The 14,111-nt window shown below is 43.7% G+C and overlaps 1 protein-coding gene across 1 annotated transcript in view; it reads right to left on the bottom strand.

The window, feature by feature from the left end:
- The window catches only part of ank3b (ankyrin 3b), a 614,562-nt gene that overhangs the window by 56,630 nt on the left and 543,821 nt on the right, over positions 1-14,111 (bottom strand). The window contains exons 37-38 of the mRNA XM_070876860.1: positions 10,317-10,401; positions 89-163 (exon numbers count right to left, since the gene is read on the bottom strand). Of these exons, the coding sequence (XP_070732961.1) occupies positions 89-163; positions 10,317-10,401 (160 nt within the window). The remainder of the gene's footprint in view (positions 1-88; positions 164-10,316; positions 10,402-14,111) is intronic.

The following is a 14,111-nucleotide window of genomic DNA, read 5'->3' as shown; positions in this document are numbered from 1 at the left end:
AGTTCTAAATGTAGGTTGGGACCCAACTATTCAGTTGTGCTTTTTATTTTGCTCGAGGGCGTAAAAAGATAACAAAAGTACATCTTACCTGTCCAGCTCAATCCCAGATGATCCGCTACTATGGCCGTCCTTATATCTGTCCTTTCGCATGGACTCTGAGGACCTATGGTTTCAAACACTGAATTAGATCAACATTCTACATCACACACAGAACATCTAACTTTTGGTCATAAAGCTACTCGTGCCCATATTATAAACGACATGAACGTGCCCTAGTGACCTACACAAGCGTAAATCCTATCGCGGATCTGAAGTAAGGTCCAGATTCAGAAACACAATGTAAAATTTTATGTATTATCACATTGATAATGGATCTAAACATGCTGAAAACACCCAAGAACTTTATTAATGTCCTTTAACTAGAGGTGAACAAACTATATGGATATTTTTTTAAATAAAAGTTCTTGCGACTCCAGTGTTGCACCTTCGCGTCTGACTTGCACATAACTGTAGGACTGCAGAGAGGATACGGCCTACTGCTCTCTGCTTAAAGATGACCAGCATGCTTAACTAAGTGAGACTATTGGGATTACACTGGAGAAAAAAGGGGATACGAGACAACACAAACAATGACAATGGTAGCTAAGGGTAAATCACGCCACAGGCAATCACAAATAATCATGCACTAAAGATCAACAAGTCGAAAATTTTACAAACTAGGCTTGATCTCCGCGATGCGAGCCACGCGAGGCCCAGAAACCTGACTGCTTTCCTCCCCACCAGTCCTTTTACTGCTCCTTGTCTCACTGTAGACCTTTTCAACCTTTGATTTTAAAGGCGCTGCCTCTGGTCTCATATCTCTAGGAGACCTCGATGTAATGGAAGGTAGGCCGGCTTCCGATAAGGACGCATTTCTCGACGTGCTGTCTTCATCATCAGAGATCTCTGACTGCACTTTTTTCTCTTCATCGGCAAGTCGATCCACAAGTTTTAATGCCTCACCGCTAATCCCTTTAAAATATTCAACTGAGTGTTTACAGACCTCACTCAACTGCCCCTTTCCTGTTCTACTTGATTTAATCGTGGCAGTGCTGGATCTTACCTTGACTGGTAGTCTGGAATAAAACTGCTTAGATTTTACATTTTCTATCTGTCCCTGCCCTAAACTGGATTGAGATATTGCCGGTGGAGGTGAATTAGTTTTGTCAATATTTTTAACAGGAATTCTAGATTTTGTCTCAAAACATTTGGGAGGATTGGCTTTCCCCTTTAACTCACTCTTCCTAGGCTGTTTCATCTTGCATGCTGCCGTTTTCTGCTCTTTATGAGAAACCGATGATGGAGTCACGGACGTTTTAACCGGAAGTCTCGATTTGGGCTTTTTTACTGGTTCTGCGACTTGCTTATCTAGTTTTACTATATTGCTTGCTGGGGTTGCCAATGAACCTGGATTTTTCTCACTTGTTTGGACATCTGGTTCAATTTTTGGTTTGGCTTTAGATTGATTACTATTCTGACTGCAGTCAGTATCTTGGACTGGGGAATCAAGTTTGGCATTACAATTACTTATTGGCAAATCGACCCTTTCATTTTGTCTGCTACATTCCTGGCTCGTAGCTCTAGTCTCAACTGCAGCCATTTCTAAGACTGTATGTTCTGAAACCTGATAATCTAACAGCACAGCATCAGCTTTAACTTCGACCACCTCAGTTGCACCAGCATCTTTCTTCATCGTCATTGTAGAAGCAGAAATTCCCATTTTAATTGGCGTGCGTAATTTAGGATCAACTTTAGCAGCAATGGCCGATGAGGATTTGTCCGCTGCGTTGCCGCTGAATACCGTTTCCAGGCAATCTCCACTAGCCTGGACTTTCTCATGCTCAACTTGTGGTGTCTCTACTGGCGCCTCAGTTGTATTGTCCCCTGACTGAGGCAGTGTTGTGACTACAAGTATGTTTTTAACCCTTTCCCCCTTGTCCCCTGACTTCCCTTCAGCAGTATGCTCACCAATTTGGAAAAATTGGAGCCTTTCTTCAACAAAATCCCTCTTGCTCATGTCAATTGCACCACTGCGAGTCATCTCAAACATCTTCCCTTCATGAAATGGGAAGGGATTAGGCTCACTAGTTGGAGTGCTCTCATCTGTTGGGGTTCTGGCTGGGGTTGTATCTGGTGTTGTTGCTTGGGACCTGTCCTCTACTGCTAAGCCAAAGGCTTTTTGCTCATCCTCTCTCAACCTAGCTTCAAAAACTTCATCGTCCCCTCGGCCGTTAGACCATGGATCAAAGTCAAGGCCTTTGGTAGCAACAGTTTTAAACGGGGTTGCAAATTCTTCCTCTAGTTTGTAACTAAAATATGTATCATTAAACCCAGTTCTGTCAGGATGCCTGCCTTCCAAAGTGAAGATCTCGGATCCTGGTTTACCATCAGTTTGCCCTTCGCTTTTCTTTTCAGAAGTCTGAGCTTTAGATTGTAATGGTGCTTCTTCTTCAGCGCCTACCTTTCCTTCTTCCTCAATTACTGCAAGTTTACCCTGGCTATAGGAACGATCCCCCTGCTTCAATATCCCTTCAGTGACCCATACATCCATCTTGGTTTCTATTCCCTGATTCAAGGATTTAGAGTCTGTTTCAGTTAAGCCATCGTCTTCGTCCTGCAGGTCATATCCATCGAGAGAGTCAACTTCCGTGGCATCAGTGTCGTGGGAGAACTCTGCTGTTGTTGCGATGGAACACTCGGTGACCGACTGGTCGTTATTGCCATTTGGGATTGCGTCGTCCTCCGAACTAACGTCTAAAGCAAACTCGTCATCAACATTTTGGGGATCGTCGAGATTTTCGAGCTTCCCTTTGGATTTACATCTCGGTGAGGCAGCAGAGCTGTCGTCATGGAGCTTGAAGGTGTACTTTTTCAGCGGACCAGGCTGAAAGATGGATTCGTCGCTGCTCGAATCACTTTCATTGGCCCCGGGCGGGGTTGGGGAGGGCGGCTGGACACGGATGGCAGGCTCGGGCAGGAAGTGTTTGTCGTGCTCTTCCTGCAGATTCAGCTCAATCATATCCAACTCGTCCGCAACAGTGGCACAGCGCTCTTTTTTCCTCATGACGGGCGTCTCTGCGTCCAAGGCGTTGAGGGGCGGGGGCGGAGGGAACTCAATGTAGGCCACGCGGTTGTCTTTCGTCCGTTTGTCATTTCCATCCAATTCGCTCGGCTTCGTGGGTCTCGTCGCAAATCCACTCGCTTCCTTAACAGAGGCCACTTTGGCCAGCTCTTCCTCTTCCGACTCTTCGGAAACTTCTGGGATTGGGCTAGGTTTTCCGTGCATGGCTGGTAACTGGGAAGAAAGCTCGTAGCTGATTTCCTCGGAACTGGGCGTTTCAGGTGTAAGAGGGCTTTTACCAGAACTTTCTATCAGTGATACTTGTTCCAAGGTGTCATCTTCTGGACTACCCTGAGGAGAGGGGGGTTGCTTGTGCGGTCTAACTGTATAAAAGGTGCCCTTCGTCTCCTGTACTGTCTTGCTCTCCTGACTGATTAGTCTTTTAAAACTTCCTTGGTGTGGGCCTGGAGTTTCTTTTTCATACTGTTTGCCCATTTGAACAATGTTGACGTACACAGGCAAAGTCTTTATCGCCTTAAAACCTTCAATGCTTGCTAAGGGTGCTACTTTTTCCAAATACTCAATTGGGCTCCGATCGAAGAACTCACTCAATGCTGAATCTTTAACAGGGCTAAACTCCAGAGAGTCAGGAGATTTGACCGGGGAGGTTTCAAGTTCTTCCCGATAATTGCCGGCATCCATATAATCTCCGTGTCTGTTGGAATGACAGTCCTTTGAGACATTATTCTGAATATTGGTCTCTGTTACTTCAAAGAACTGCTTTCCCTTTCTGGCCCTACTGAGGGTCATGTTGGACACACTGGTTGACAGCTCAGACTTGTTGGATTTCACCTGGTCACCGTTGCATTCCTGCATCTTAGAAGCCAGTTTTGTTTTTTCTTCCGGAACTCTGACTGGGATCTGCGATGGACTTGAACTTTCTTTTTTCACAGTTCTTACTTTTGTTTGCTCGCCGGCACTGTCACCATCTTTTCTAATAACTAGCTCCGTGTAAACCATTTTTTTGGGTGGCAAGGTTAACAGAGTCTCTTGAATTTCCTTTACAGAAGGCCTATTGCTTGACAGATGCTCCTTCTCTATTACAGAAGGGCCAATCTTTTCTTGCAGTTGCTCATTGGCTTGAAACTCAGCATGAACAGCATCATTTTCCTTCAGATTGTCATGTATAAGTACATGTGTAAGCTTGTCCCTGTGTGATTTGTGATTGGAATTTCCACAGTTTTCCCAAGTTCTGTAGACCTTTCTCTCTTTATCGAATTTCATTTGGGACTCAGGTTCTTTGTTCAACGTTGCATCTTTCTCAGAAGACCGAACGCTGCCTTTTGCACCAAACATCAACGGCTTTGGAGCAGTGACCATAAATTGGGAAACATTTGCATTTGGCATAACTTCCGTCTTCTGAAGCACTGATGACGCCGACTCTGCTCCAACATTCAAACCTCCTAGTCCACTCAAGTCTTTCAGCTTACTGGTGTGCACTTCCTTTATCGTTGAGATAGCCCCTTCCGCTGCATGCTCCAGCTTCTTCTGATTGATTTCTTTCAAAGAAAACTGGTAGACCGGCAGCTTGCTTTCATGCAGCCTTTTGAGAGGAAGGTTTTGCTGCCCTTCTTGTGGGCTTCTTTTGGAAAAGTTCATTTTCACTTCGTCGTCCGCTTGAGCGCTAGAGTAAGGTCCAACAAACTTTCTGAACTTGCCGTCAGAGTGATCGTCCGGAACAACTCGGTCATGCAAATAGGAGTATCGCGAGGATTCATTGATTTTCTGCACTACAACTGGCTCAGATTTCGAATGAGGGGAACTGTTTTTTGTTTGTTTGCTCTGGAACGCTAGTTGCGACAGATCTTCACTTTGTTTCATTTTATCTTTCGCGTCATCTGAAAAACTTGAATAAGTCCTTCGTGCAGAGCCAGGCACCGAGTCGGCCGCTTTCTTCTCTTCGGCATGCACAGAATACTTTCGAAAGCACTGGTCCCCCTGCTTCTCCTGGCACCATTCATCACTCGGCATCACGTCAGTCAGTCGGAGCTTTTCGGGACTGCTGCTGGCAGAACTGAACCCCGACTGCGTTTGCATTCCTTCCCTTCTGTGCGGTTTCTTCTCGGGCGACTGCAGCTCGTCATTTAACTTCTCTGTTTTATCTCGAAAAAACTGAGATACTTCAGTTAGCTTCTCTTCCGCTTCTTTCACCGTTCTATCGACCCGGTCTTCATAAATGAGCTTTTCTCTTCCGCCTTCTAGCCTGTCCTCACTGAAGCGCATCCACAAGGCATGCTTTGGACTGCCAGACTCTGGTGGATAGTGCAGTATTGCAACCTTTTCGTAACAATCATCCTGGTCAGTGGGTTTACCCATGTTTTCAGGCATCATTTTGTGCAACTTGGCAAGTTCTCTCTCCTGTGCTGCATCATTCTTTCTTTTGTAATGACCGACAACCTGCGAGTCCGCACAGAAGGCCTGAGGCTGCTCGGTGACCGATTCCTCGGTATCAGAATGAGAAATATCCATTTTTTCGGAAAGAAGCATTTTCTCTGCAAACCTGTAAGACTCTCCTCTCAGCTCCGAGTATTCATCGTCATGGTACTCGACTGAATGTTGAGTGAGAAGCTTCAGCATTTTGTACGAGTCGTCAGAGATGAGCTGTGCAGAGCTAGGCCGGCTATCATCGTCCTGGGAGACGGGAGTGTTCACCCTTGACGATTCCATGTACGATGGAAGAGATTCTTCAGCAGTGAGCTCCTCTTCCTCCTGTTGTGCCTGCTCATCCTGACAGACATCAAACTTCTCCGGGAAAACTTTGGCTTCTCTGACTTCACCATCTCCCAAAAGATCTTTCGGATAAACGAATAGCTCTCTCTCAGGATGCTTTTTTGTCTCTCTTATGATGACTGCTGTTGGCTCCACTTTACCTCCTTTTTCAATATGAAACTCGATAATTCTTTCCACTTTTGGCTTCATGTTACATTCTTTATCAACATATCTCGACAGTGCTTCTCCAGTCTTTTCTGAAGAAACTGTTGACTTGTGCTCAAACAGGCCAGCCAATTCTTTGGAAGGATCACGACCCGATTGAAAAGCCTTCATTATATCACGAACAGACATAGTTTCTTCTATTCTTTCACTTGCATTGCTTTCAGTGCAGGGAGGTGTGTGATAAACCATTCTAGTGGTCGTTGTAATGTGAGTTTCCTCTTTCACACGCACTTCTTTGGACTTCAAGCATTTACTGTCTTCGTCCTCCGATTTCATTTTAATTTGAAAAGCTTTCACCTTGTCCTTGATTGACCCAATTGGTTTTTCCTCCATACTTGCAAACGTCTCTGCGCTTTGCGATGGAGCCAATCCCTCAGTATTGGACTCCTGCATTTCATCCAGTGAAGGCTCGTAGCTTCTAATGACACGAACTACTTCAGTCCGTGTTTCTGTAATAACTGGAGGTATAGGGACATCATGAAACAGAGGCTTAGGCCCAGTGCTCTCTGCGCTCTGGGGGGCTGAAGGAGTCTTTTCACTCCTGGTCTCAAACCCACTGTCTGACAGAGGACTCTTATCGTGATCATGCTGAGAAAAATCATCAGGTGACTCCAAGATGGCTTCTGTTGCCATCATTGCATCTGCAAGTTTGCTCAATTCCTTTTCTGAAGCAGAAGTTCTCATGGCAGGTGGAGGCATCTTAAGTTTATGTTCTGGCAAAGGCATTGCTGGCTTATGAGTTCTTTTGGAGAACATTTTTTCTTCACCTTCCTTTTTGGTATCAGTTTGACGATATTTATCACCCATTTTTCCCAAAGTATCAATACCAAGATCGTTTGTCAAATAGTCAACGACTCTTGCCAAATTGAAGTCCTTTTCGCCTCCATTTTTGGCTTTCACGTGAACAAAACTGCCAAATTCCTCATTGGCCTTCTGCTTCGCTTCCTCAATATCATCATAATCGAACATAACCCATTCACCTTCACCTGAAAGATCTCCGTTTGTCTGAGCTCCTTTGACACCATTCTCTGTCAATCCATCCTTCTGTAGGATCTTGCTGACCTTCACCAAGTCTTCTTTAACCTTTTCCACAAGCTTAAAAGGTTCTTCACTTTCATCTTCACTTTTTCCTCCTTTTGCAGACACTTCCGATGGGAATGTCTTGTCGCTCGCGGAGTCTGTTTGCAGGATAGCGGTCATCTTCATCAAGTCTTCCTTCATCTCAGCAACGTCTTTCAAAATTTCCTGACTAGAGGAAAGAGAGGATGCAGAAGATAGTTTCAGTGCCGAAGGAGCAAGAAACAGGGAGGTTTTCAGTGGGGACAATGTTCGGGTAAACTGAGATGGTGGTTGCGTGCGCGATTCCGTAGTCAAGGATTTTATTGGTGATAACAATGCGGCAGCTGATTTGGTTAATGGAACAGTCTCTGGGAATCTGTTCAGTTGTGGTTCCGATAACACATTTACAACAGAGTACACCGGTACAGTCATAGTGGATGATGTCACAGATGTCGTCGTCACAGATGGAGACCTCAATGAGGAATACAAGGACCCTGCAGGGGGTAATCTTATTGTTTGAAAAGCAGAAGGGGTTGCAGGCGCTAAGGATTTAAGAGGGGTAAACGTGACAGTAGTGGTGATCGTGTGGGCTTTCTCCACTGCATCGTGCACAGTTGTGATGGATTTGTTTGCCAATAGAGCGGCTGATGCTTTCTCGGGTGACGATGCAGATGCTTGGCTGCAGAAAAAAGCTGCTGCTGATGGGTACTTGATTGGTGATATCGTTCCGTTAGCAACTGTCTGACCGCTCGATGAAATGGCCGACTTAAATGATGAAAACGATGAAGCTGGCAGTCCGTGGGCTGCGTCAATGACAGACTTAACTGAAGAGGACCCCGAGGTCGACATTGATTTCAAAGGAGAGGACAGAACTGTGGGTGCGGTTGTAATTGTGGACTTGAACGGCAAAGTGGACGAGTACATGTTAACAGAAGCTTTAGGGGAGGCTGGCGGGGTCATGGTTATAGAGGATCTCTCCAGTAGCGATCCTGCCGTTGTCGCAGGGGACAGCCGTGAAGAGAACAACGAAGAAACTAGTCCTTTTACAGAGGAAGATTCAGGCATTATTGATGCTTTCACTGGTGAAGAAATCAAAGCAGAGGAAGATTTAACAGAATACTGAGTCTGTGTCACTACAGTTTTTATAGGTGAAGATGTGGACTTAAATGATCTAATTGGAGATGCTAAATCACTCATAGATCTTACTGAGGACGTTGTGGAAGCTCCTAAGGTTGATTTGATAGGTGAAGCAGAAGAGACAGACCAAACTGACTTTAATGGAGAGGCTGAAGGTGTGTTGGACGTTGAACTCGACAGAGAAGTAATTCCAGATTTTGCTTGTCCAGCTACTGAAATGGGGGCAGCTGCCCATGACTGAAAGGGCCTTGTGGAAAAGACCGGCTTGTATGAGTACGGCGCGGGAAGAGACCTGGCGGTTCCTGTGCTTCGTTCAATGATTTCTTAAAAGTTTCAGAAATGAAATCCAAATGAATTTGAAAAAAAAAATCAACGAGAAAAATTAAAGAAACGGAGAGACCAGAGAAAAAAATTTGGTCAGTGAATCAGGTTAAACAGTTCAAAGAAAGTACAAAACGTTTTAAAAAGTACAGCGATAAATTCAGTGAGAAAACCGATTGAACAACTTGATTCAGAAAGAATGTTTTCATTTGTTTCTTTTTTAACCGTACAAAAGTTATCAAACTAGAAAACAACCAAAGCAGCAAAGAAAACAATGCGAAATCATCATCAGAAGACAAAAATAGAGTAAAGAATTTGGGATGAAAAGACGAACATAACACAAACATGAGAATTACAAAGGAGGAGGTTTTAAACTACACTTGCCATTTTACGCCTGTTCACTGCCTTTGACTAGCTACATCGTGCAGTTAATCTATACACACCACCTACTGACAAATTCAGAACATTGAATTATTTTGTTCCAATACCATCACTATTGAAACCCTGTTTTTTTAAGCAAATTAATGTTTGAAGCAAAAAAAAACATTAAGCTAACTAATTAGTCTTATGACCTACAATAATTCTCAGCAGACATCATTTGATGTGGAGACTGTAAAGCAACATCTTCATCTACCATGAGTCAACGTGACAGTGTTGCTCTATCAGGCACTGACGTCGAGACTTCCTTCTGCACTAGCACAATTCAAAATGTACTACCGTTCAAATTAAGATCTCAGAAACAGTTTGAAAATGACCAAATATTTCACTGACAATTCACGGTGTCAGCCTGGCTCAGTGATAATACACTCGTCTCGGAGTCAGAAGGTAGTGGGTTCAAGTCCCACTCCAGAGGATAGAGAACTAAATTCTAAACTAACACTCCAGTGCTGCATTGTCGGAGGTGACGTCTTTCAGATGAGACATTAAATTGAGGCAAGTGGGCGTAAAATACCCCATGGCATCATTTTGGAGAGATGAGATGATTCGATTCAGGTGTCCTGGCCATTATGTAACCCTCAACTAGCATCACTAAAAACAGATTATCTGGTCATTATCTCATTGCTGTTTGTGGGACCTTGCTGTGCTTAAATTGGCTGCTGCGTTTCCTACATTACAACAGTGACTACACGTCAAAAGTACTTGATTGGTTTATAAAACACTTTGGGACATCCGGAGGTTGTGAAAGGCGCTATATCAATGTCAGTCTTTCTTCTTTCTTTCAGTTTCACCAACGAGCACGCTAACCATAACACATGCTTCAGGTGCTATCTTACAATCAACAGGTCCTTGAAGTTTGTGACAGAGGTCTGCATCTGTGATGCCTTTAGTATTTTCATGTTAAACAGCGACCCACCCAGGGACATACGTGATCCTCCATTTTATTGGGGTTATTACTCAAGAAACTAAACTGTACATATGCAATATACAAGCGTGCATCGCAATCCACATGGAATCAACTTTATTTCGAGCACAAATTATATATATATATAAAAAAAAATGAAATGCGATGAAAAAAGTAACTCGAGCACAAGTTTGCAAATCAAAGCAGAGTTTTACTTTCCAGATATACATGTGAACAGGTAACCACGATAAAATATAGTACAAATTTAGTTGTTTGCGTGCATTATTTTAAAATTAAGAGGTCATAAATAAACGGCAAATAATACAAACATGGTCGATGAAGATTAACGGAGAATAGACTCACTCATTCCAGGTTCAGCAAGATAGCTGTAGCGCTTACGTAACGCAATAGATGCAAAAGATTGACGGCGGTCTGAAGCTCTCTCGATCTGGAAGAAAAAGATAGAGAAATATGTCGTTTTTATTCCAAACTGAAATGTTTTCATTTGCATTTTACGCGTGAGATTTTACAACTATGCCACACCTCCACGTATAATTTTATGACGTACAAACCAAATTGAAACAATGTATTGCTGCTTGACATCCTGATTTTGAAGTCAGGACCCCCCCCCCCCCCACTTTTCATTGTGCGCGATGTATAAAATTATAAATGCAGAAAAAGACAACACTCCCCGTCTACAATGTTTTAATAAATGGAGCTACATATTTTTCCAGTAATTATTTTCTGTTTAATAATATCTCCATTAATTCCTCCTTAAAAAGTTCTCATGCTTCCTCCTCTGAATGGGAGAACAGATGCACATGCCATGGATTTCCTGGTTGTCACCATCAATGCAATGCCATATTTGGCCAAAAGGAGGTGCACTTCTGCAGGATGGGGCTGGTCCTGCATTCCAGGAATGCGGAACTGTATCCAACAGTCCAGTGAATGAAGGCAATCAAGCTAAAATGCCAGCTAAACATTAGAACATGAACATATGTCCTGCTGTTGAGAATTCACTGCTGCTTCACTGGGTTGTTTACGAGTACATCACTAACAGCCAATTTAGTTCACCCACACACTACTCCTATACCTGTATTCTGGCTAGAATACAATACTACAGGTCTCTGAGATTTAACGCATTAAATGCACATCAAAATGCAATGCAGATCTACCCAGTAGATGACTGAAGGGATGAATCTTTGCTGGATGCATTTAATTTTTGGTGTATTACTTCCGGCACATACATGAACCAAATTGATAACTAAAGTAAAATATATGCAGAACTGAATTAAGCTCTTTTTTGGTACTTTGACATGACAGAACAGTGTGATTCTGTGATTCTATGATTAGCCTAGGCATAGAATACAAGAGCAAGGAGGTTGTGCTCGAACTGTATATAACACTAGTAAGGCCACAGCAAGAGAACTGCGTGCAGTTCTGGTCACCACAGTACAGGAAAAATGTGATTGCACTGGAGAGGATACAGAGGAAATTTACGAGGATGTGGCCTGGACTGGAGAATATTAGCTGCAAGGAAAGATTGGATAGGCTGTGTTTGTTTTCTTTGGAACAGAGAAGGCTAAACGGAGACCTTATTGAGGTCGATAAAATTATGAAGCCTAGATAGAGTGGATGGGACATACCTACCTCCCTTAGCAGATGGGTCAACAACTAGGGGGCATAGATTTAAAGCAACTGGTAGAAGGTTTAGAGGGGATTTGAAGGGAAATTTCTTCACCCAAAGGGTGGTGGGGGTCTGGAACTCACTGCCTGAAAGGGTGATAGAGGCAGAAACACTCACCACATTTATAAAGTGCTTAGATGTGCATTTGAAGTGCCATAACCTACAGTGTTATGGACCAAGAGCTGAAAAGTGGGATTAGGCTGGATAGCTCTTTCTTGGCCGGTACGGACACGATGGGCCGAAATGGCCTCCTCCCGTGCTGTAAATTTCTATGATTCTATGGGCCCAAGTTTCCACATGATTTGCGCCTGATTTTTTAGGAGCAACTGGTGGAGAACGGACTATCTTAAAAATCGCAATTCTCCACATTTTTTTTTCTGCAGTTCTAGTCAGTTAGAACAGTTTCACTTTGGAACAGAATTTTTTCTTCAAAAGGGGGTGTGTCCGGCCACTGACGCCTGATTTCAAAGTTTCCACAGTGAAAACTTACTCCAAACTAACTTAGAATGGAGCAAGTGAAGATTTTTGTAGAACTGAAAAAACATTGTCTACACATTAAAAAAATCAGGCGCAGGTTACAAATTAGGCGTCCAGAACGAGGTGGGGGGGGAGGGGAAGTCATTAAATTCTACAATAAATCCTTATTTATATTTATACAAATAAATCCAACCTGAATAAAAATTTATAAGCAAAGAAAAGATTAAATAAACCATCTTCCTACCTGTGTGAAAGTGCTTCAGCCAGGGAGAATGCTGCAGGAAGCCTCACAAGTTGAGGCAGCCGTTCGTTCCCGCGGGGGGGGGGGGGGGGGGGGGGGGGGGGGAGAAGGAAGCCGTTCGTTTCCGCGGGGGGGGGGAGGAAGCCGTTCCAGACGACGGGCGGGGGGGGGGGGGGGAGACAGTGAGAAGGCTGCAGGAAGCCTCACAAGTTCAGCAGCCATTTCCCGACGGCAGACGGGAGGGGGGTGGGGAGGCCGTCGGGAAACGACTGCCTCAACTTTCTGAGGCTTCCTGCAGCCTTCTCACTGCTGCAAGAAGCCTCAGTGCTGATCATGGAAGGGCAATGTGCTTTTATTAAAAAATGTTCAAAAATTAAACAGCTACAAAGAACTACAAAAATGGCCGAGTGCCAATGTTTTTTCACACTGCGCGTGCGCGAACGCTCCAATGCGCACGCGCAGCGTTGCCGGCAGGAAAAAAACTAATTTAAATGGTACCCGCCCACTCCCACTTACAAAATCGGCACAAGTGGTAGGCTCCGCGCCAAGCAGACATTGAGCTGCAGGCCGCTCCAGAATCGCGCGTTTTTTTTCCGGCGCCGTTTTCGGCGCGAAAAGCGGGCGCCCAGCTCGGAGGGGCGCCCGTTTTTTATCGTGTGGAAACTTGGGGCCTATGATTCTAATAGTGCACTACTTGTGCTCAAGCGTATTTCTTTGCACCTGCTCAGTGTGGACACATCACAGACAGAAGCAGCAAGAATGGAATTTCAGAACACAAGAAAACACACAGGCAAATGAGTTCAGGTTATGTCCCTGACAAAGGTGTTACATTAGGCTCACGATTGCAATCAGCAAGGTTGTTACTGCTGTGAAACACATGGCTATAAGGAAGTAAGTGTCAGCTTCTTATGTGGTTAAACTGATTGGTTTTAGTACAAGCGTACGTTATAATTTTGTATGTGTTAGTTGATTTTAGTATCCCGTTACAACAAATATTCTGGTGTTTAATGCTGGCACAGGGGGCGTGAAGCTAATTAAATCACATGTTGAGTACTTCAATTGGTTTCGAGCTCTCTATTCCAGCAGAAGATACACGGGAATGTTCATTGTGACCACAAGCAGACACAGTGATGCAACTATTGAGCTATGGCAGTTGACTCAGTACTCGCAACGCAAATTAATGCTTTATTTTTCCATTAACAACTCAATAATGTAATAATGTGCTACATCAAACACTCAAGAACCATTTTATGATTTCAGCCATCCTAACTATCTGAATGCTTTAACTCTTTGGGAAAATTAAACAGGATCACAAAAAAAGTTACAAGATCATTTTCTAGCCAATTCCAGATCGCTATAAATTAAGAAATTTGTCCAATACTTAACCTTAGAAGTTTGGTGAAGTCAATTAGCCCTACAGATGCAACGAGAAGGTACATATTTTGAAAGCTAAGAGACTTTTCAGCATTCGAAGAGTTTGCAAGCTAATTTGAAAAGTATTTTTCCCCCTGTTTACTAGCATCGTTGGACCCTCACAGACTGAGGAGGGTCAGGTGACAGTTGTCATTAATGACTGAGCCAATTCCAAAATGTCCCCTGCAATAACTTAATAGGCATCATCAAGTTTAGACAGGTTATCAGATTTTCCTTTACCTCTTCATCTGGATCTGATTCGGTTTCCTTATGGTCCCAAGAAGCATTGCAGAGACAAGGAGTATTATAATGGACAGCAGGGAAAAGAAACATCAGGATG

Source organism: Pristiophorus japonicus, chromosome 3 (assembly GCF_044704955.1).
Source record: "Pristiophorus japonicus isolate sPriJap1 chromosome 3, sPriJap1.hap1, whole genome shotgun sequence".
Taxonomy (NCBI): Eukaryota; Metazoa; Chordata; class Chondrichthyes; family Pristiophoridae; genus Pristiophorus; species Pristiophorus japonicus.
The sequence above is the reverse complement of the archived record's forward strand: the minus strand, read 5'-3'. Positions and strand labels throughout refer to the sequence as shown.